This window comes from Pelodiscus sinensis, chromosome 20 (assembly GCF_049634645.1).
Source record: "Pelodiscus sinensis isolate JC-2024 chromosome 20, ASM4963464v1, whole genome shotgun sequence".
Classification (NCBI taxonomy): Eukaryota; Metazoa; Chordata; order Testudines; family Trionychidae; genus Pelodiscus; species Pelodiscus sinensis.
Window position 1 is genome coordinate 28589087 of NC_134730.1, and position 22758 is coordinate 28611844.

Sequence of the window (22758 nt, forward strand, 5' to 3'; positions counted from 1 at the left end):
AGCATCCACTTCACATGAGCCGCGTTCGAGAGAGCGGCCAGGGCGGCCCTTTATTAGCAAGAGCAGGGAGCCCGATTCAGCAGCCACCGCAGCATGGCCCCTCCGCTGCTCCCGGCCAAGGCACAGAACAGGGCCTAGCCCCGCACGGCAGCCGTTCGGCACACACAGCAGGGTCCGTGACAACCCCCGGGCCGGGGGGGGGGGGGGGGCATAGCCCGGGATGCAGCCCCCACCGATAAATTGGTTGAGAACTGCTGCAGCCCGGCCAACGGCCTCACGAGCCGGTGCCGGGCAGGCCCTGCTGCGCTCAAGCCTTAAAGCTGGTTGTCCGCGCGCAGACCCGGGGCCAGACCCTTCGCCGGCCAGGCTGCGCCCCCTGGGCAGAGGAAATCCAGGCGCGTGTCCAGCGCTCCCAAGGGCGCGGCGGGCGTTGCAGGAGGTGTCGCCGGGCGCTCAGTGCGCCAGAGCCTCGCGAGCGGAAACGTCTAAAACCGGCAGCGGCCGGGTCGGCCCACACGGCCCTTCGCCCAGCCACCGTGCTGCCCGCTGGGGAAGAGACGCGAAATGTGGCTCGCCCAGGCCTGCTCCATGGCAGTGACTGGGAGCTCGGCCGTTGGCTTGCATGGCAGCTGGATGGGGCGCGCAGGGCGGGGCAGCCAACGCACCAGGGCAAGGAGCCTGCAGGCGGCTCTGCAGCAGCCCAGCCCAGAGCTTTCGCCCCCAGGGCGCCCGAGTTCTGCTAGAAAAGCTGCCGGTCCCCCACCCCCAGGAGGTCCCGGTCAGGCAGCTCCTGCAGGGAAGGGCCCTGCTCCCAGCCAAGGCCACAGGGAGCCCCCCGCAAAGGGTCCAGCGCCAGGCGTGTCCTGGCGACGTGTTTCGCCCCCCGCAGGCGGCGCCGCAGGAACAGGCTCCCGGCCGCGCTCAGGACCAGGTGACCTCGAAGGGCTCCCCCAGCGGCAGAGCCAGCGGGATGTTCAGGGTCTGAGGAGACAAAGGGGAGCCCCGCCTCAGCGACACCGCCTCTGGCCCGGGGGAGGGGCAGGAAACGCCCCCGGCCTGCGCAAGAGCGTCCCCCCCCATGCCCCACGGGACAGCCCTGGAGATATTCTAGCTGGGGGAGGGGGGCTGCAGACAGCACCCGCCTGGCTCCAGACACGCCAGCCAAGGCAGCGCCGCTCAGCCCGCCCGAGCGATCCCCCGAGAACCCGCCCAAGGGCTCCCCCGCCTGCCCTCCCCGCGGCTGAGCCCAGCACGTTCTGTAGGGCCCCTTGGGCCGCACGCCCGGGGCTCCCCACGGCTCCGCCCAGGCCTCCCAGCCCCCTCCCCGAGAATCTGGAGCTGGAGGGGCCCTGACCCCCCCACACACACACACTTAGAGCACGGGCTGGTAGCTTCCCTCCACCCCCCGCAGCGGGTCCAGCTGCCAGGACAGGGCACGGCGCTGGGACTGTTCTCCCTGGGGTCCCCCCCAGAGCCGGCAGCCCCCCGAGGGCAGGAGTGAGCTGCCGGCTGCGCAGCTCTCGGCGCAACCGGGAGGTGCAGGCGTCCTTACCTGGCTGTCCGCGTGGTAGGAGAAATCGGTGACAGGGAGGCCGTTGGCCAGCACCCTGTGGGGCCGGCTGGGGACCCCCAGCACTGTCGCCTCCCGCAGAGCCAGCCCGGCCGCCTGGCTGTTCACCTGCACCAGCTCACTGCGCAGCGCGCCCTGCAAGCCAAGGGACAGCTTGTTCCTCCAGCCAGCCTCCTCGACCCACCCCTAATTCACAGAGCCCAGCAACGCCCCGCTGGGACGCCCCGCTGGGGGCGGCTGGCATCAAGCCAGGCCAATCTCCTGGAGAGTCAGGCAGGAGCTACACCGCAATGACCAACATGCCCGCTACCCTTTTGTATTCATGTGCCCATTTCCCCCCATGTGCGGAATAATGTTCTGTGCACCGAAGCACGTGGGAATGTGCACCACCAAGAGAAACAGACCCAGCTGTGGGCGCTCTGCTCATCAGCTGGGCGGCATCTGAACCTCTCCTGAGCAGCCACACAAGTGCCCGGCGTACAGGGACCCCTGGCAACGACTGCAGGCATGTCCCTCGGGCTCCACGGGCTGCCTCGGTCGCTTCCTTTCATTTCTCGAGTGCAGGACGCCGACAGCGTCACCCGCGCAGAGCGTCCTCACGGGGGGCAGCGCCCACAGCAACGCTGGGCCCCTCGACAGCGTCACCCGCGCAGAGCATCCTCACGGCGGGCAGCGCCCACAGCAACGCTGGGCCCCTCGACGGCGTCACCCGCGCAGAGCGTCCTCACGGCGGGCAGCGCCCACAGCAACGCTGGGCCCCTCGACGGCGTCACCCGCGCAGAGCGTCCTCACGGCGGGCAGCGCCCACAGCAACGCTGGGCCCCTCGACGACGTCACCCGCGCAGAGCGTCCTCACGGCAGGCAGCACCCGCAGCAACGCTGGGCCCCTCGACAGCGTCACCCGCGCAGAGCGTCCTCACGGCGGGCAGCGCCCACAGCAACGCTGGGCCCCTCGACGGCGTCACCCGCGCAGAGCGTCCTCACGGCGGGCAGCGCCCACAGCAACGCTGGGCCCCTCGACAGCGTCACCCGCGCAGAGCGTCCTCACGGCGGGCAGCGCCCACAGCAACGCTGGGCCCCTCGACAGCGTCACCCGCGCAGAGCGTCCTCACGGGGGGCAGCACCCACAGCAACGCTGGGCCCCTCGACAGCGTCACCCGCGCAGAGCGTCCTCACGGGGGGCAGCACCCACAGCAACGCTGGGCCCCTCGACAGCGTCACCCGCGCAGAGCGTCCTCACGGCGGGCAGCGCCCGCAGCAACGCTGGGCCCCTCGACGGCGTCACCCGCGCAGAGCGTCCTCACGGCGGGCAGCGCCCACAGCAACGCTGGGCCCCTCGACAGCGTCACCCGCGCAGAGCGTCCTCACGGCGGGCAGCGCCCGCAGCAACGCTGGGCCCCTCGACGGCCGCGCTGCCAGGACAGCCTGCGAGGCTTGGACCCGGGCGCTCTCGCTCTGGGAAAGCTCCAGAGAAAAGCCACCTCCGGCGTGGCTGTGTGGAAGGTCCCCCGGGGTACAGCCTCTCCCGCCCCCCCCAAGGTGGCTGGGGGGCCTGCAGTCTACCAGGCAGCATCTCTGCAGCACACCCCAGGGCCCTGTGAAACTCCCTGGCTCGTGCCAGGCTGCCCTGCATTTCCCAGAGCAGGGGAGGGCCCGCAGCCCCCAGCAGGGCACCCAGCCACCCCACGCAGCAACTCACACTGGCGGCCAGGAAGAGGATCTGAGTGTAGTCGCCTGTCTCGAAGGTCAGCAGGCTCTCCCCGTCGTCCCAGAACAGGTCGCCTTGGGCAACCCCAGCCGCCGTCAGGGCCACCACCAGGGCCATGCCCTTCTTCCGGGACTCGGTGGTCGTGAAGCCAGGCTCCTGGGGAGATGCAGCCGGCCAGACGGGGTCAGACCCAAGGTCCATCCAGCCCAATGTCCTGTCTGCCCATAGTGGCCAATGCCAGGTGCACCCAAGGGAGGGATCACAACAAGGAACCCTCACGTGATCCCTCCCGTCACCCATTCCCAGCCTCTAACAAGGGACCCCACCCTGGCTAATAAGCACTGAATGTCTGAATACTCCTCTAGGAACGTGTCTTGCTCTTTTTCGAGCCCTGTTAAAGTCCTGCTCTCCACAACATCCTCTGGCGAGGAGTTCCACAGGTTGTCTGTGTGCTGTGTAAAGAAACACTTCCTTTGGGTTGTTTTAAACCTGCTACCTGTTAAGTTTCAATGGTAACCCCTCCTTCTTGTGTTATGGAAATTAGTAAATAACTTTTCCTTATTCACTTTCTCCTGTTAGGACTAGAAGAGGGTTTAAAAGAGAACTAGATACATTCATGGAGGTCAAGTCCATCAATGGCTCTTAGCCAGGCTGGGTAGGAATGGTGTTCCTCTGTTTGTCAGAGGGTGGAGACGGATGGCAGGAGCGAGGTCACTTGATCATTCCCTGTTCGGTTCCCTCCCTCTGGGGCACCTGGCGCTGGCCACTGTGGGCAGCCGGGACGCTGGGCTGGACGGACCGTTGGCCTGACCCAGTGTGGCCGCTCTGATGTTCTTATACCCGTCGTCATCTTATAGGTCTCTAGCCGATCGCCCCTTAGCCTCCTCTGTGCTAAGCTGGAAAGTCCCAGGCTTTTTAGTCTCTCAACATACAGCCGCCGTTCCAAACCCCGATCCCTTTTGTTGCCCGTCTCTGAACCGTTTCCCAGGGATGCCTCCAGCACCCGTCGGCAGGGAAGCGGATATAATGGTGCATCTCCTGCCAGTCACCCACTAGGTGTGAGGTCTCTCGCCGCCTGGCCCCAGCACACCGCCCGCTCCAGACGGGTTTAGAACCCACTTTCACCCGCACTTCACCCCCTCCTCGGTGCTCCCAGCCGACGCCCGCAGGGCAGGTCCCGCCGATTGGTGCCAACGCACTAAGCGATTCCGTAGGCAGGAGATCTTGGGGCATGCCCCGAACGGCACCCCCTCCTACAGGGCCCACGGCACTGCCCTCTGGAGGAGTTCCCAGCTTCAGCCTCCGAAAGGCAGCGATCAGCCCAAAGGTCTGCCCACAGGCAGACATTACCGCAGGGAGGAGGGGGGGGGCAGCATGCACAGCCCACTGGCAGGAACCTATCACTTTACCGGCCAATTCAGCTGCTCACACCTGTGCAGGGAGCCGCCTTCAGCCTGTCCCACGGCTAATACGCTGCAGGCTGTTCCCCCAGCTGGCCCCAGGCTAACTAGCTGAACCACCGTGTCACCGGCACGCACAGGGCAGCTGCGCTGGGTGCTCACGTCACGTGTGCCAGGCGCGCCGAGTAACTCTGACCTTCCCACTCTGGTACCCACGGGATCAATGAATGGAGCTCGACCTCTGTCGGCCTGTCCCCTCCATCAGAGACAAGCCGTCCCAAGTATGGGATCTCTTCCCCTTTCGCCTTCTATCCAGGCTCCCTTCACCCAGGCCTCTCTCATGCTGCCAGCAGAAGCGAAACTTTCCATGGGAAGCTGCATGTTTCTAGCCCCTGTGGTTGCAGTTTTGGGAAGGTGAAACAGCTGAGAACCGTTAGCTGCCCCATTCACCTCCACCCAGCGATGCCCCGGAAACCCGAATGATGACAGACGTGCAAAAGCTGAACGACAGGTTGAACTTCTCTAATCCAGAACTCTCTGGTCCGGAAACATCCGTCGTCTGGAATGACGCGAGTTGGCCGGATGCCCACTTATCAGGCGTGTCCAAGTTCCCCACGGGCCCATAAAGTTTGTTTCCAGCCCCCAGTCCTGGCTCTGTGTTCTGTGCTGTTCTTTAGCTCTAATTTACCCTGCGTCTTCTCCGAGCCCAGCGAGCAGTGGAAGTGTCGGTCTTGCTGATAGACCGTATCGCTCTTCCATACTCGGGCAAATTCTCTGGTTTGGAACCAGTCAGGGCCCGAGGGTGTCGGGCGAGAGAGGTTCAGCCCTGAATTCACTAGGGTCCATTTCAGCAAGGACGCAGGAAGCCCTGGTTATTTTTGCTGCATGTCAGGACACTAAACTCCTCCCTTTTCTCCCTTCCATCGCTTGCGTGCTGCCATGTTCACACTCCTCAGATTTAATCCGTAACCCCCTCAGAAGACTCTGCACCAGACAAGGCCCTTTCGCCTACACCATGCAGCTCCCACGCCGTCTGCCCCCCCAGCCCTGCACTGCGCAAGCCGACAGGTGCTCCAAACGGTGCAACATGGCCAGAAGCCTTGGAGTAGGTGCAAACATGCGATGGGCGCCCCGCCCCCCCCTCCCCCCCGGCTGACGGGGGACTGGAGCGGGAAGCCCTCGTGTGCCGCGAGCCAACGGTTCGGAAGAGACTCACCTGCAGAGGTAGGATGTGTCCTGCCCGCACGTGGACGTTAATGGTGTCCAGGGGAGCTGGTAAGAGGACCCACTGGCCCTTGCTGTGGATGACGGAGCCCTAGAGAGCCAGAGGGGGAGAGGAAGTCACCACACGGTGTCTGAACATCACAGGCCCAGCGGCACCTTGGCAAAGGCCCCTCCAGCCAAACGTCAGCGGCCTCGCCAAGGCCTCCGAGGGACCAGCCCCGAGCAGGCGGGTATCGGCTCCTGGCATTCGCGTGGGGACGCAGGTTCTGGGGAAGCCAGGCCAGGCAGGACGCCCGCTGGGACGTGATGGGGGAGCTGCACGTTTAGGAGAGGAGAGGAGACCAGGCCACGGCCACCACCCGCACTTCGTGGCCAGGATGTAAATATTGGGCAAAACGCTTAACCACGGGCGGCTCCGCCTGCCCCGCCGTGGCCCCAGCGGCCCAACGCAGCCTGTCCCGCCATGGCCCCACCGGCCCAACGCAGCCTGTCCCGCCATGGCCCCACCGGCCCAACGCAGCCTGTCCCGCCATGGCCGTGGCCCCACCGAGGTCTGGACCCAATAAGCAGCCCAGTAGGCCGAATGCTTGCCTGGTAGCCAGTTAGCCTTCTACACCCTGCTGTAGGTTAGGGGTGCGGAAGGTTCAGCGGCTGCAGTTAACTGGCAACGGGTGGGGGCTGCTGCAGCCCCGCAGACGGCCCACTGCAGACAGGCATCTGGAGCAGCCCCTGTCCACGCTGGGCCAGGTGCCCGGAGACGGGGGCTGCTTTAGCTGGGCTGGAGCAGCAGGAGGGTAGCGCCAGCCTAGCAGGACAGGAGCAGCCCTCCGCCTGCTCCCCCATTAACCAGCTAACCTGTTAAAGGTTAATTGGTTACACATAAAGGGGGTTTTACACCCCTACTGAGGGCGCCTGCAGCGCCGTGGGCTCCCGCCTGGCCCCTCGGCGTGCGCCGGGCTAAGGCCAAGAACCCATGGCGCCGAGGGGCACCGCCTGTCCGCGTACTTACTGCCATCGGGTTGTACCAAGTCCCCGAGGGGAAGTAGCCGCTGACTTCGGTCTGCCCGGCCTCCAGCACTGGCGTGATGAGGAGCCCAGCCCCCCACAGGAACTGGCGGTCCACCCCCCAGGTGATCGGGTCCGTGGGGAACCTGCAGGACGGATCTGAGTGAAGCACGTAGCCTAACGCCAAGCACAGGGCACCGCCTGAGCCCCCCCCCTTCCCCCAACCCCCCGGGGCGGGCTGACCCACGCGCTGGCCTGAACAGGGGCACGTGCCAACCCCGGGCCAGGCCCCTCACTGCGGGCCAGGCATCCTGACTCTCCCCCCACCCCCGCCGGGCAGGATGCTCACTCCAGGAAGAGGGGCCGCGCGACCGTCTCCCCCGCGGCGTGGGCCTTGTGGAAGAGGGTGTAGAGATGAGGCAGCAGCGAGTAGCGCAGGAACAGGGCCTTCCTCATGGCCGCCTGGGCCGCCGGGCTGAAGGTGTACGGCTCCTGGGGCTACGGGAGAGGGAGACAGCAGCTGAGAACCGAGGTGCAGGCAGACCCCAGGGCCGGGGCTCTGGGCGCCTTATGACCCCACGGACGGAAAGGGGCCCTGGCCAGCGCCCCAGAGGTCACAGCTAGTCAGTGACCGGACCAGCAGCACCGTCCGCTTCCAGACACACAACGCGGAGCTGGCACAGCGGGGGGGACCTGCGCCCCATCCCCCACTGCGCCCCATCCCCCACTGCGCCCCATCCCCCACTGCGCCCGGTCTCAGCCCCCCCGGCTGAGGACGCCGACCGGGGCGCTGGCAGCCGGCCCGGCCCACCTTGTTGCCATGGTCGTTGTGGTTGCGCATGAAGGGGTAGAAGGCGCCCAGCTGGGTCCAGCGCACGCACAGCTCCTCGGCCGTGTCCCCCAGGAAACCGCAGACGTCTGCCCCCACCAGCGGCACCCCGTACAGGTTGAAGAGCAGCACGGCTGGGAAAGGGGGCACAAGGGGCAGGTCTCACTGGCCCGGCTGCCTCTGAAGCTGGGGGGTACTAAGGTGACCCGGGGGGTGGGGAAATGGGACTGGTGCAAATGCCCCTCCCCCGGGGGGCGGACGGACTCGTGCCTGTGGGGCCGAACTCAAGACGGCGCCTGGCACGTCAGCTGCGGGGACGGGCGCTGCGGGAGATGCTGGGCTGGCCAGCGCCGACACGAGACCCACCACAGGGGGGCGGGGGGGAGAGCTGTCTGGGGGCCCAACACAGGAGACACCAGAGAGGGAGACTCTCAGGGCCGGGTCAGCGCCAGGAAACCCCAGCGAGCCAGGCAGTGGTGAGCCCAGCATGCTGGGAGACAGGCTCCGGGTGGGGCTGACATGCCCCCCCCCCCCCGGGCGTGCCCCAAGTAGCCTCGGTTCTTCCGGGCTGGCTGCGGGGGCGGGGCGCTCCCCTGAGGTGACTGGGCCTGAAGTGCAGCAGGGAGGCCCCCAGCTTGGTGCTCGGCGCCCCCCGATGCCGGGACCAGGGCTCCTCCCGCAGGCTGGGGGGTAGCGGACGTGGCGGGGCAGGGTCCTGGGGAGCAGGACCGGGCGCGGCGGCCCCGGCGGGAATACCTGGGACAGAGTAATACAGCTGCTCCCAGTTGCTGTGGATGTCCCCGGTCCAGTGGCCGGCGAAGCGGCCGTGCCCCGCGAAGGTGGAACGCGAGATCACGAAGGGCCGTTTGCCCCGCACCCGCACCAGCGCCCTGCGGGGAAGGCGCCGATGAGCCAGGCGGGCAGCGAGCCCCCACCCCTGCAGCCACCCGGAGCACAAGCACCCGCCAACGGAGCAAACCTGAGCCCCCCGGCAGACGCCCCGTGCTGGGCGGGCACCAGAACCGCCGCCCAGGAACCTGCCCGTGCCCCAGCGTGGGACCCGCAGCCTCGGACGCTGGAGTCGGGGGGCAGCCAGGGACCACGCACACTCCCGTCTCCGGTCGCTCTCCGCCTGCAGCCGAACGCCAGCTCGGCACCCAGCCCCGCACGCAGGGACACTCCACCCGGCGGCTGAGGGGCCTGGGACGCCCAGGAGATCGCAGCCCCCGAGGCACAAGCCAGTTCACAGCCCCCCAGCGCCGGGCACCCAGCCTGCACAGGGCATTTCCGCGCCAGCTGCCAGGGCGAGGGGCCGGGCAGGGCTCAGACGGGCGGGCGGTGGGGGGAGCAGATCAGCACAAAACCCGCATGGTTAAAATGACGTTGCAGGCACTGAGGGAAAACTCCCCTAATAACGGCACCAGGACGCTAGTGGGCTGGAAACAACTCCTGCCTCCTCCCCTCCCCCTCCCAGGCAGCCAGCCCCCCGCCCAGCCAGCCCCCCCCACCCTCTCCCCCATGCAGCCAGGCCCCTGCCGCCTCTCCCCCGCCCAGCCAAGCCCTTCTGCCTTCCCGCCCCCACCCAGCCAGCCCCCCTGTTGTCCCCCCCCCCCCCCCCGCAGGGCCCTGCTACCCAAGGCAAGAGCGAGGGTCACAATGTGCTTCCGCCTCCAGGAGCGGCTGGCCCTGCAGCGGGTGGGGAGGCGCCCGTCCTGCCTCCGGGCCCTGCGGTGACGCGTCTCTCCTGGGCCAGCTGGTGGCAGGTGCTGGCCGATCCAGCCTGTGGGGTCACCGACAGGCCCCTGCTCCGAACCACGGAGCCCGCCCTTCAGCAGCCACCCCACAGCCCGGCATGTTCCTACGCCCCCGCCAGCCCCGCAGCCCGGCCCAGGCTTACTCGTGGGTGGCCCTGGCCTCCATCAGCCCGTACATGTTGTGGAGGTTGTAGTGCGACGACAGGTGCTGCTGGCTGGAGGCACAGATGGTCCCTGCCTGCAGGCTGCCCCCCAGCGCACCTGCCAGGGGAGAGGGGACAGGTGAGTGGCAGGGCGCCGAGCAGAGCCCTCAGCCCGATCCCACGCCGGGGGTGGCCGAGGGCTTCTCCCAGCGATGGGCGCGTTGCGGGGGAGGGGGTCTCCGGCAGCTCCTGACCTGGCACGTAGGGGGGCTTTTCCAGTGGGCTGTCCGGGCAGCCGGCCAAGGAGCCCCGCACAAAGTTCGACGGCTCGTTCATGTCCTGGGAAGAGGAGGGACTCGTGTCTCCGGGCCAGGGCGCAGGGAATCGGGAGCATTGGGAGACAGCTCCCGCCCCCCACCCCCGCCCCAGCCCGTTCCCGGGGGCCACTCACGATCCACATGCCGTCGAAGGGCACCTGGCCATGGAAAGCCTCCACCATGTCGTGCCACCACCGCCGAGTCTCCGGGTTGCTGAAGTCTGGGAAAACGGTGGGACCAGGCCAGACCTGGGGGCAAAGGCAGAGCCCATCAAGGGGGCACCAGCTACTCCCCCGCCCCGCGCCTGGACTTTGGAACCGCACTCGGCAGCATCTCTGGGCAGCGTGAGCGTGTCCGGTCCCTTCCCCTCCCTCCCCGCTGCCCTCGGGGCCTGGCACCGCGCTAAGGGGGCGGAACAGGCTGTGGGGCTGGGCCACGGGCCTCCAGCGACAGCAGGGGAGACCAGATGCGCCGCGCTTTGGCCGGGGCGCCCGGAGACGGCCAGGGCTCCGCTCGGCCCAGACCACGGACTGGGAGGTTTGACACTGCTGGGCCGGGGGCTCTAGCATCCTCAGCCAGCCCCTGGGGACCCCGCTGGCCAGGCCCAGGACTCACTTTGCCCACCAGAGGCTGCCCCGTGGCGTTGCAGATGAACACCCCTCGCTTCAGCCCCTCGTCGTAGGGTCTGTAGCTGCCGGGCGGCCCGGCGCTGCTGATTCCTGGGTCCTGACGGGGAAGAAACGTGAGCGGAGAGCGGTGGGGGGGTAAGGAGAGAAACACCCGGTCGCGGCTTTGGGAGCTGAATCCCATTCCCTGGAGCCCACCTGGGGGCAGCGGTCCAGGACTGTGGAAGGCCGGGCCTTGGGGCTGCAGGGGATCAGGTGGCCAGTGGGGGGGCTAAGGCAGCTCCCTGCCTTGCCCTGCAGATTGTGCTGCGCCCCAGTAGTGGCCAGCAACAGGCCCGGCTCCTGGGGGGGGGAGGGAGGCAGCGAGCACAGGGCTCCGGGCACTGCCCCTGCCCTGGGCACGAGCTCTGCACTCCCACTGGCTGCAGCCGCTTCTGGGGCAGCCTGGTCAGAGGCGCCAGGAGAGGCAGGAAGCTGCACTACTGACCAGGTGCCTCTCCAGGCAAGTGCCTCCCACCCCAGCCCTGCCCCAAAGTTGGAGCCCCCTGCTGCACCCCAAAGCTCTCCCCTCAGCCCCTCGCCGGAGCCCCCTCCTGCACCCCAAAGCTCTCCCCTCAGCCCCTCGCTGGAGCCCCCTCCTGCACCCCAAAGCTCTCCCCTCAGCCCCTCGCCAGAGCCCCCTCCTGCACCCCAAAGCTCTCCCCTCAGCCCCTCGCCCGGAGCCCCCTCCTGCACCCCAAAGCTCTCCCCTCAGCCCCTCGCCGGAGCCCCCTCCTGCACCCCAAAGCTCTCCCCATAACCCCCCCCCCGGAGCCCCCGCTGCAGTCACACGCTGTCAGTCGCAGCATCAGCGATTGTCAGTGGGTCACGAGGAACAGTTTGAAACCCGCTGGCGTAGGCCTGTGGGCTGAGCCCAGCCCTGGGTTCTCACAGGGCGAAGGGCGGGCCAGGGCCGCTGACCACAAGGCCAGGACGGCGTCTGGGCTCGGGGGACTCCAGGGACAGCTGAGCGGCAGGTTTCGGCGAGGTTCCCGAGTTACTCAACTGCCCGGGGTCACGGAGCGACTCACAAGCATCAGCAACTTCTCCACACGCGAAGCCCCGCCCCCATCCCACATCTGCCCTCCCCCTCGCCCGCCTCCCGCAACAGGACGAGACCAGCCCCCCCCCCCCCCCCCCCGGAAACTCCCGCTGGCCAAGCCCAGCCCTCCCCCAGCGCACAGCAACCTGCAAGGGACACGGAGGCCAAGCAGGGCGGGGGAGGGAGACACCATGTTCTGAGGCTCCACGTCCCCCTCCCCAAGGCCGTGTGCGCTGGTGACGGGCCCGACTGAGCCCTGGCACTCGGGCTGGGGCGGGTCTGCCTCCCGAATGTCCCTGGAAGGAGGCAGAGGGAGATCTCGGCACGACGGGGCCAAGAGCAGGATCAGGCTCCACTTACCACGAGCAGGACGTACCTCCGGCCGCTTTGGTGGAACTCCTGCACCATGTCCGGAAAGTCCCTGAAGTGCTTCTCGTTGAAGGTGAAGTCTCTCTTGGCGTCCATGTAGTCCAGGTCGTTCCACTGCACGTCCTGCGAAGGCCGAGAGCTCAGTGGCAGAGCGGGAGCGGAGGCCCCCCCGCCGCACACAGCCTGGCCGCTCACCGACCCCCACGGCCGCTCTGCCATGTCTCCCTACTCCCCACCCCCTTGCTGAGCCAGGACCGACTCATTTCACGGCCCCGTAGCAAGAAGAGCAGCAGCCTGGCCCAGGGAGAACCAGACCTACCAAGGGGAACTGGGCGGCTGTCATGTTCTTCACCACCTGCCGGGTCACGGCGGTGGAGTAGTAGCCCCAGCGGCACAGGTGGAATCCCAGGCCCCAGTAGGGCGGCATGAACGGGTACCCTGGAGGAAGCAGATTAGAGAGTAGCCCGGAGATGTGCAAACTGACGAAACCATAAACAGCCTCCTCCTGCCACCCACAGTCGCCCACTGGCCCCGCCCCGCTCACAGCAGGCAGCACGGACACCGTGGCCCCTGGCCGGAGTGCTCGGGAGAACGGCCACCGGGACGGAGCCCGACTCTGCTTTGGATGCTGAAGCCCCCGCGTGGGCCGTCCGGATGTGCCGGGCAAAGCAGGATTCAAACCGGGCACCAGCTGTGAACATGCTTGTGCCCCTGCCGGCCGGGAGGCCCCAAACTCGGCCGTTCACTCCCAACACAGGCTCCATCAGGGCAAAGCCCGGTTCTGCTCCCCGAGGCCGGACACGCGGGCAGGTGGCCCCTCCGATCGCCCTACCGATGACATCCAGGTACTGCCGCACCACGCTCTTGGGGTCAGGGCCCAGGAAGACGTAAAAATCCAGAATGCCGCCTGTTGTTCGCCAGGTCAGGGCCGGGTGGGGCTGCAGCACCACGTCTGCAAGGCAAGGAGCGAGGGTGAAGCAAGCCGGACGAACCCAGCCCCAGAGCTTGGGGCCAGGCACAGGGGCCTTCCCCTGCAGCCAGAGAGGCCGCCGAGACGGGCAGCCAGCAACGGCCCCGTTTCTCCTGGCCGGCTCTGCTCCCCCGCGGGCAGGTGTAATGACACCCGCAAGCGCAGGGGGTGCAGTCCCTGAATCCGACCGGCTGTCCTCGAACCCCTGGGAGGGCTGGTTACCCGGCCGGCTCCCCCGCGGCGCCCCCCACGGAGGCAGGGGGACCAGGGCACGTACCCATCGCGTTGCTGTTCAGCAGGAAGACACCGTGGGCCAAGCCGCCGGCCTCCATCGCCAGGTAGAAGGGGTGTGAGCCATAGAGATTGGCGTCCAGCTGGAGCACAGGGCACAGCGTCAGGGGCACCCGGGCCAGGCAGGCAGCAATGCAAAGCCAGCCCGTCCGCGGGGCCCGGCAGGGCGGGGTGCAAGCCGGGCAGCTTCCCATGCCCGATCCATGGGTGTCCCTGCTTCGGCAGCCACGCAAGGCGTTCCCAGAGCGGCGCCCGCCAGGCCACCCACACCGGGAGCTGCCCTGGCGCCAGCCTGGGTTCTACGGCTGTGGTCGCGGGCAGCTCCGGGGGCTCATAGGAACCCGAGCAAGCAGCTCGGCTCGATCTCCGGCAGCCCCAGGCTCTCCCTGCCGCCTACGGAACGTGCCCTCAGGGAGCTTGTGACACACAAGACCCCCCCGGGTCCTTACTGTACACCCAGGCGCAGAGATCGGAGCCCTCCCACGAGGGACAACAGCCGGTTGCTGCTCACAGCTCGGCGCGGCCCGGGGCCAAGCACACTTGAGAGAAGAGACCTGGAAGGGGTCTGGAGAAACCCGCAGCGCCGACAGCCCACCCTGACCCTGCAGGGGCTCTCCTGGAGGCCTGCACCCTTCCTGCCGGGCCCCTAACCACGAAGCAGGGCGTGGCTGCTCTCCCTTACCCTGGGCGCCGCGTCCCGGTTCCAAAGGGTGACTCTGGTCCAATTGGTGCTGAGGGGCAGTGAGGTGAGGTGCTCCCCGAGGCCGGCGAGGAAATTGGACGGCAGGGAGGTGGAGATCTGGAGGAACTGGTCGGCGAAGACCAGGGGAGCCACGGTGGTGTTCAACCTGCCAGAAAGGGAGGCTCCAGAAGGCAGCTGGGAAAGCCCACGGGGAGCGGGGCAAGGAAAGCTCAGAGCGGCTCTTCCGCCCCCAGGTTAAGCCGGCTCGTGCTGGGCCCCAGGCAGAGGAGGCAGCCCCAGAGCCAGGCCTGCGGCAGCTGCTCAGCCAGGGAGAAGCCCCGCGACTCCAGCGAGAAGCGGCGGGTAGCACAGAGCGCACAGCCAGATGCGAACTGAGCGGGGGAGCAGCCAGGGAGCGGGGGGCCAGGGCCCTACACCCCAGCGGAGGCCCAGATCCCCCGTTTCGTCCCTGGACAAGGCACTGGCACTCCCGGCATCTCTACACGCGAGCCAGGCACAATGGAGAGAGGAAACCGACAGCCACGTGTGGCCCCTGGCCCCCAAAACAGACACTGCCCCGGGGGCCTGGCCAGGCCTTGGTTCCAGTGGCACAAAAGGAGGCCGACGGCAGCTGCCTTTTGCACTCTCGAGGGACAGGCAGAGACCACACAAGCCAAGGGCCGGGTGTCCTTGGGGAGCCAGAGACGGTGACTCTGGAACTAGGGATGTAAAAGGTTAACTGGTTACCTAAGAAGCATTAGCCTTGCTGGCATGCCTACCTGGTAACCGGCTAACCCGAGGACCCAGCCAGCCGGAGCAGCCCCCACTGCCTGCAAGACCAGAGGCTAACCAGTTAACCAACGTAGGCAGCTTTCCCATCCCTAGTAGCAACAGCCCCGCCCACTGGTAGCTCGATCCCCGCCTTTGGGGAGGAGAGGGCTGGGCCCAGGGGCTGGCAGGTGGGGGCGTCCGTGGGACTGGTTTGCTCCAGGAGGGTGGGAGCACTTACAGAACCTGCCCGTTGGATTTCCTGAATACTATCAAGCCGAAGGGCTCAGCGGAGAAGCGCACGCGGTACAGTTTAGAGGTGACTCGCCCGCTGGCTTCTGGGGTTTCGAGCGGCACTTCGTAGCGCTTGTTTGCTGGATCCCGGAGCTGTAGGAAAGGGAGAGACCGAGAGCGATACAGGCTGGAGTAGGCAACAATTCATTGTAGGCAGCTCTGGGATTGAGCCAATGGCTTACAGGGCGCCAGCTCCCAGAACTGCTCCCCGAGGCCGTAATGCGTCTGGGTCTGGGGAGCAGCTCACTGGTCCATGCCAACCCCCTCATCCAGCCCCATGGTGACCCCTGTGGCACCTACTGACCGTGAAGTGGAGCCTGCCCTCCGTCTCAAACACCACATCCAGCCGCAGGAGCAGGACGTCTGCTGGGAAGGCGGAGGCAACCGTGCGGGTCAGGTTGGCTGTGTAGCCTGTCTCCGTGGCGCTCAGGTTCTCCACCTTGTAACTGGGGTAGCTAGCGGGGAAGAAACACCAGGGCTGCGAAAAGGCAGGGGCCCGGGAGGAGACGGGAACGTAGCAGCAGCCGCGAGCCTCGCACGCCGCTCTGGAGACACGTTTCTCAGGCGCACAGTCAAACCGACTGTCTGGAGAGATGTCACAGCGCAAGGGCCCCGAGGCAGCAGCACCCAAACTCTCCAGTGGCTCTGCCCGCTGCTGGCTCCATCTCGGCCCTTCTCCGTTAGCACCGCTGGAGCTGGACTCCGGCCCTGGGGCATCGCTGAGGCGCACCGCAGCCACGCTGGTGTCCCCCAAGAGGGCGAGCAGGGCCGCTGCCACGAGCACAGACGCGGTACCGAGGACGGACGCCCGCAGCACGGGGCAGGAAGCCTTTGGGCAGACGGCACAGGGCTTCGCCTCCGTCAGGCTGGCGAGAGGCATGGCGAGGGGATGAGCGCAGGCCCCTCCAGCGCAGGAGAGCCCGCTCTGCCAGCCAGCTGGGTGGGAGAGGGAGAAGCCTGGCGTCAGTTTACACATGCAAAGGTCTAGCGCATAGGCGTGCGCAGCACATTTCATTAGGGTGTGCACCCAAAGAATTGTTTTAAAATGTACTTTGACCCTCATTAGCCACACCCCTGACCCGTCAGCCACACCCCCAACCCCCATTAGCCACACCCCCTGACTCCCATTAGCCACACCTCTGGAGGTAATACTCTGGGGGCAAGATGGGCACATAACCAGAAGTAAAAGATGCTATGTGACCCCTCCTCTGAGGACTTTTCCCACCATCCTCCTACCAACAGGGATTAATTTGGCCCTCACCAAACCCCCCCACTCATGCAACTATCCTGCAGTTGCATTACCCCATGTGTGTGACACTGACTCGGGGGCGGAGAGGCTGGGGGAAGTGTTCCCTCAGTTTCCTCCCATAAGCAGAATGAATTTTGTGTTGTGCACCAGTACTGAGTTCATGTGACTTGTCTGGATGTGCCGCTGTGGCACCCAAGTTATTAATAAATATCTCATAAACCTCGACCTTTTCCCTCTGCTGCCATGTCCCCTCCCCTTGCTCCATCAGCTCCCTGGTGCCTGCTGCCCCCCAACCCCTCACCCGCCTCTGCTGTCCTGACTCCTGCCCGTCTCACTGCCCTCAGCCCTCCTGAGACCTGCCCCCCTCCACCAGCCCTTCTCTGCCCCGTGCTCACTCTTCCAGTAGCCCCACCCTGATCAGGTGAGCTACCCCTCCTCATCCCCTCTCCTAACACCTCCCTCTACACACCTACCTTGCCTCTCTCCTCTGGTGCTGGTCCCTCCCCTGCAGGTGTCTGCCCTTCTGCTTCACCCCCAGAATCCCCTGGCACCTGCACCTTCCCTTAGCCCTGCACCCTCCTGGTGCCTCCCCCTTCCCTCACTGTCCCTGCCCCCTTTTTCCCTGGTGCCCACCCCCTCACCACCCTCTGCCCCCATTCCCCTCATGCCCGTGCCCTCACACATGCCTTGCTCCATCTCTGCCTTCCTCATGCCCACCCCTTCTTTCAAGCCTTCTCCCAGCACCTCTCCCTTCCCCCTCTAGTCCCCAGTGCCCTTACCCTCTCCTCTCCCAGCATCACCCTGTCCTCCCTCCCACTGACACCTCCCCTCCTGCCCTTTTCCTCATTGTCTGCACTTGGCCACCTGGCATTTGTCTCTCCTGCACCCTGTCCCTTGGTGCCTTCCCCTTTCTTATCCTGACCTGCCCCTTCCCCTCAGCACAAGCCTCTTCCTCTCCCACTCCTTCCTCTTATTTTTCCCCCTTCCCTTCCCCTCCGTTACCATACCTTCAGCTTCTGCCTTCCTATTTGCCGGGCTGGAGTCAGAGCCGGCCCAAGCTACAGGCCAGCCGGGCCCTAGCCCGGGGCGCCTCAGGAGCACCACACCGTGCTGCTGGGCGCCTCAGGGGCATCGCGCAGTGATGCTGGTCTGGGCCACTCCCAGGTGCCTCAGGGGCACCGCGCCATGCTGCTGGGCTGCGCCGTGCTGCTGGGCCGGGTGGGGCCCAGGGTGCAAATATGGCTCGGACTAGCTGGCCGGAGACATTAGGGTGTGCCTGGGCACACCCAGCACACCCCGTGCGCACGCCTACGGGCTAGCGGGAGCCGCCAAGCCAACAGAACAATCAAACCCCGCCTTGTCAGTGAAGGACGCCGAGGGGCCCCGCACCAGGTGTCCCAGCTCCAAATGTACCAGGGAAGCAAAATGGGCACCCTGCGCCCGGCAGGGAAGACGGATGGAGGAGGGAGTGGGGGCCCAGGCTGGGGCTTGGGGGGGGAGCAGGAGGTGGGGGACCAGGATGGGGGTCTATGGAGGGTTGGGGGGCCCTGGCTGGGGGCCAATGGGGGGATGGGGGCTCAGGCTGGGGGCCTATAGGGGGGTTGGGGGCCCTGGCTGGGGCTCGGGGGGGGGAGCAGGAGCAGGAGGTGGGGGCCCTGGCTGGGGGCCAATGGGGGGTTGGGGGGCCCTGGCTGGGGGGTCTACGGGGGGTTGGGGGGCCAGGGCTGGAGCTCGGGGGGGAGCAGGAGCAGGAGGTGGGGGCCCAGGCTGGGGGCCAAAGGGGGGTTGGGGGGCCCAGGCTGGGGCTCAGGGGGGGGGAGCAGGAGGTGGGGGCCCAGGCTGGGGGCCAATCGGGGGTTGGGGGGGCTCTGGGGGCCCGGCTGGGGGGCCGGCGGGCGCGGGGGGGGGGGGCTGGGAAGTGAGGCCGGCGCCGCCCGCTCCCCACCTCGGTACCTGGCTCCGCTCGGGCCGCTCCAAAGCAGCAGCAGCCCCTGCGATCACGTGAGCAGCCGGTGTCCAGCGGCGCGGTCACGTGAGGCGCGGAACCAGCCGCATCACGTGCCAGGCAGGCGCGCCAATGGGGGAGGGGGTTGGCTCCTCCCAGCCTGTCACGTGCGGGCTCGCGGCGGGGAGGGGGGCGGGGCCGCTGCCGGGCCCGCCCCCGATAGTGACGCGCCCGCGTGCGGATCTTTGCGCCGCGCCCTGAGAGGCGGGGCCGGCCCCCGAGCTGCGAGTGGGGAAACTGAGGCAGGCAGCGCCGGGCAGGCGGCCCCTCCCCCCCAGGAGCCTGCTCGAGCAGCTGCGAGACCCCCCCCGACCCAGTCTCGCTCTGTGCCCGGGCCCGGCCCCCTCCCAGGGAAACCGGTGGCACTTGGCCGAGGAGCAGGATCCTGCGCAGGGGGGAAGTGGGAACGAGATTTCCCGCCTCAGTCGGGGATGTCTTTTGAGGGCCTCGTGCAGTCACCCATCCCAGCATTCCCATCCCACCCTCAGCTCCCGTGCAATTCAGATCTGAGCGCCCCAGCTTTGGCAGAACGCGTCTGGGCCCCCTCTCTCCCTCCATGGAGAAAGCGGAGACTTACCTGTCCAAGGCGCCCCTGCCCCTCGTTCCCACGCTCTAATCAGTGCGCACTTACACGTGCGGTTGGACCCAACCCGCCTGGTGTCGCAGAGCAGACAGAAAAGCCAGAGGCAGGAGCAGGGCACACATGGCTGTAGTAGGAAGAGGACTTGAAACATAAGGCCTTTTATCAGAGGCCTGGGCTCATGTCACAGACAATGCTGACATAAAGCAAAGTCAGACTGTGAGCTAGGCAGGGCCCACAGCCAATCAGCACTGTAGAAACACACATTCCAGGAAGTACTGAGCAGAGGGCCTTCACACAATCACATCCCAGAAGGACACATCAGCACCAGCCCATCCCCCCAAAGAGAACAAGAACACACTGACATATCTACCCACAAGGTCAGTGACAGCATGATGGACGACGTGCTTTGATCAAACCTACAGATACGAGGCAATGGGTGTCCCTGGCACCTAGATACATCGGGGCGAGATGAAACAAGTGTGTATCAGCGTATAAAGAGAGATCTCAGAAGAAGTGGCTGTGGCTGGCCTGGGAGCTAATGGAAAGTCCTGCTAGTAACTGAGCTAGGCCACTGCAATAGGCACATGTGTTCGTGCTCCCGTAACCACTGAGTCAGGGCATTAGGACTGTGCTGACAATAAACCTAACCACATTCCTTTGCTGTGTGCTGAGTCTGTGGGTTGACTGGGCAGTTTGCTCAGGCAGCTGTCCAGAGTCAGTGCAGCACACGTCACAGAAAAGACACACACAGTCAAACAACAGACACCATCTAACTCCCACGACGAGCACCCCTGAGCTCAGAAGCAGGTTTGCCACTTTAGTTTCCCTTGCGGCTCATTTTGCTGTTACGCAGCCCCCAGCACCAGGAGAGACGAGCAGGGAGAGCTCATCTTGGATTTATTTGTGAAAATATTCATCAAAAGATACTTTATTCAGATCTGATTCTGTGCTTCTGCCTGCTCTGCCTCCTGTGACCCGAGCCGGGAGTCCAGGGCTTGGCTGAGCCAGCACAACACCCTCTGGTACTGAGGATACTCCTGCTGAATCTGATGGATGATGACATTAATGGTGTGCAGCCGGTCCTGCTGTTTCCGCTGCTCCTTTTGCAGGACTTGCTTGGTGCGGCATAATGGGGTATACTTCCCATCCTTCACTGCCTGCAGGTGCTTCTGGCGAGTCTGATAGGCCACGATTTCGGAAAGGTTCTTGGAAGAGCAGGAATGAAACCAGCATTAAGGACATCGGACTGAATAAGAGGGAGCTACGAGAGCAAGGAGGACTTCAAATGGTGGTAGAAAAGCGACTATTGCATCTTGACATGGAGGATTCTCAAGAGGGACAGCTCAGCTAAGTCCTGCTGTAACTACTGAAGTGGGCATCCCCCATTGAGTGTTATATATAAATGGTAACAATATAGCTAAGTGAACCTCCAAGTCACACACGTGCATAGACGGAAAATCTTGGAAAGACAGAGCAATCCTATGAATTTTAGAAAGCCAAGAGAGGGCAGTTGGTCACACCACCCGGAGAAAGAGTTCTGTCTCCAGCACAGATGAACTTTGCTCTTGTTGAAACTTCCCGTTCTAGAAGGGGCCATGTCGGTGCTAAAATAGCCAGCCTGAGCCGGGTGAATGTGGTCTGGGATGGGGCAGAAAGGCAGTGAGGGCTGGCAGCACAGGGGAATAGCGCACGGATTAAAGGCAGCTTACCCAACGTTTCTTGTCCTGAAGCCGCTCTACGTCTGCATCAAGGACATCACTCTCAGCCTGCAAACTGGAGACGTGCTGCTGCTTCTCCAGAAGGTTGATGCTGAGAGATTGCTGGGTGTTCTCCAGCTCCATGATGGTTCTGTTGCAGTCTTCAGCGTTCTAAGGAGAGGAAAGGAAGGAAACTCGCAATTCCACCTCTGCAGGCCAACTGCATCACCGATTACCATGCGAGAACATCTCCCTTTCTTGGCCTTTAAGACTGCACTTCCTTTAGTAAGTATACTTTGTGGCCTGAAAGCATAGGCCAGCCGTGGCCAACCCGCGGCTCATGAGCCGCATGCGGCTCTTCCCCACCTCCGCCAGGTGTGGCTCGCAAAGCCCCATTCCCTCCCCGTGGCTTGGAAAGCCGCCCCCGTGCCCCTGAAAACAGCCCTCTCCTCCCGGCTCTCTATGCTCACCAGGGCAGGGGAGCTGTCTGGCACGGCCATTAAAGATGGGGTTGGCCAGCAGGAGCCTGATGTGGCTCTAAATGCGTTTTCTTAAAGGGGCAATCCCTTTTTTTTTTTCTTCTTTGCTCAACAACTTTGCCCCGGCTCTTCGCACTGGTTCCACTGACATCTTGGCTCTTTGCCTGGAATGGGTTGGCCACCCCTGGCATAGGCACTCACACTGCTAGATGCACATTAGGCGCACTGGGCATTTTACTGTTGTGACAGTCTCCTGGTGTTTCACTGCACTGCCATGCAATGAGTGTGTCAACATGCCTGGAGACACATGACATTTCCCTTTCAAGCATTTTGTATCCCAGCCAGCTTTCCCTGTAAACTTGTGCAGCTGCTCAGGAGAGATTCAAATGCTGCCCTGCTGATTAGCAGAGCACCTTCAGCTAGATTTGTGTTTCTCCTGCTGGTACACATCTCGGTGCACATAACAATTTTATTCTGCACATGTGTGGAAATGATAAAGTGGAATATTGATCCCAATTCCAAGCAATGAAAGGGAACTGAGCAACTGGGGAATGAGGAGCAGTGCTGAGGTTCGAATGAAAGTCCCACCAAGTCCTTCTGGCTTGTGATCTCCCTTCAGGCAGTAGCAAAAAGCAGATGGTCTTCAGAGCTACATGAAGACCATAGAATGCTGGAGACCAACATAAGTTTCACCATGGCCTGTCCCCAGTGCCCTCTTCCCCACTGATGTGTGCCCACAGCACTTTCCTTGCCACCTTGGAGAAAGGTTGGTTCAGTGAACATCCTCCTGGCATAGTCTGATAGTAGGTCATTCCGCAAAGTTGATGTCAAGCAATATCTGACATCTTTCTAGGTAGAAGGCCAGGACAGGAACACTCTGTTCTTGTAGCCCCTCTCCACCTGCTCACCTTTTGGGTATCCTTGATCTTCTTCCGCAGCTCCTGTGTCTTGTGATGGAAGTCTTTCTTGGTGAAATATTTCTTATCCATTTTACTCTGACCCTCCCCCCGAATCATGATGGTTTCTCTGCGGGAGACAGTTGCCTCCATATCTCGAATCATCTTCTCCTGCTGCTTTGTCAGTTGGCTGTAGCGGACCTGCCACGTGAGAGAGAGAAACTCTGAAGACACCCAGGGGTCACAAATTGCATCTGATAGAAGATTTTCAATGTGACACATTCCAGCTATGGAGAACAGGACACGTTTCACACACCGGCCGTGGCAGCCCAGATCTTTCAACTAAATCCCAAGCCAGGTTTGTACAGCATGGATCCGGAGGGCATCAGACGAGTAACTGACCCCGTCTGCTTGCCCAACATGGTCTTCTAAAGATTTCAATGCAATAAATCCGTGTAAGCGCAATAATGAAGGAGGGTAGAAGTATCCCGCGGGTGGGAGGGGAGGTTGCTTTCGCAGAGAAAAACCCATTTCTCTGAGCGCACTGGTGGCTTTCACATTCCATACGAGCTCTTTGGTAGTGTACTGGGCCCTAGTAAGACAAATACTCTCTTGTAAGAAGCTTCTTTCCCAGTCAGGTCCAGCTTTTGCTGAGCTCCGTTACAGGCTAACACGAGGAACACGTAAAGAAGGGTAACTCCATGCTGAGCTAGTTCAGCTGCTGGAGAGCACCCAGGAAGACCCCCATCCCTTGGAGATCATACATTTCCAAGCTACTTGCTGTCTACTGCGTCAGCATCCCCTGCAAGGCTGGTGTC

General features: G+C 64.3%; 2 protein-coding genes across 10 annotated transcripts in view; both read right to left on the reverse strand.

The window, feature by feature from the left end:
• Window positions 1–24: 24 nt before the first annotated feature.
• Window positions 25–19046, reverse strand: GAA (alpha glucosidase). 4 transcript variants are annotated; one of them, XM_075904112.1, is made up of 20 exons: window positions 18917–19046; window positions 15336–15967; window positions 14979–15124; window positions 13970–14135; window positions 13274–13370; window positions 12859–12978; window positions 12346–12464; window positions 12018–12149; window positions 10566–10676; window positions 10085–10198; window positions 9888–9972; window positions 9634–9751; window positions 8493–8626; window positions 7719–7870; window positions 7257–7405; window positions 6912–7053; window positions 5895–5993; window positions 3270–3434; window positions 1553–1705; window positions 25–981 (listed from the first exon to the last, which is right to left on the reverse strand). In XM_075904112.1, the coding sequence occupies exons 1-20, from the start codon at window positions 19017–19019 to the stop codon at window positions 922–924; spliced, it is 2997 nt and encodes a 998-aa protein (XP_075760227.1). In that variant the 5' UTR covers window positions 19020–19046; the 3' UTR covers window positions 25–921. The 4 variants fall into 4 exon arrangements, with proteins under 4 accessions (XP_075760227.1, XP_075760226.1, XP_075760225.1 ...); XM_075904111.1 differs by having other exon boundaries at window positions 18863–19034; XM_075904110.1 differs by lacking the exon at window positions 18917–19046 and adding an exon at window positions 18234–18390.
• A 702-nt stretch (window positions 19047–19748) lies between these two features.
• Window positions 19749–22758, reverse strand: part of CCDC40 (coiled-coil domain 40 molecular ruler complex subunit) — a 29536-nt gene continuing 26526 nt past the window's right edge. For 5 of the 6 annotated variants that reach the window (XM_075904108.1, XM_075904104.1, XM_075904107.1 and 2 more), the window contains 3 exons: window positions 21953–22141; window positions 20578–20736; window positions 19749–20073 (listed from right to left, as the gene is read on the reverse strand). In XM_075904108.1, coding sequence (XP_075760223.1) covers window positions 19801–20073; window positions 20578–20736; window positions 21953–22141 — 621 coding nt within the window. In that variant the 3' untranslated portion in view covers window positions 19749–19800. The remainder of the gene's footprint in view (window positions 20074–20577; window positions 20737–21952; window positions 22142–22758) is intronic. The other variant, XM_075904105.1, reaches the window with a different exon arrangement.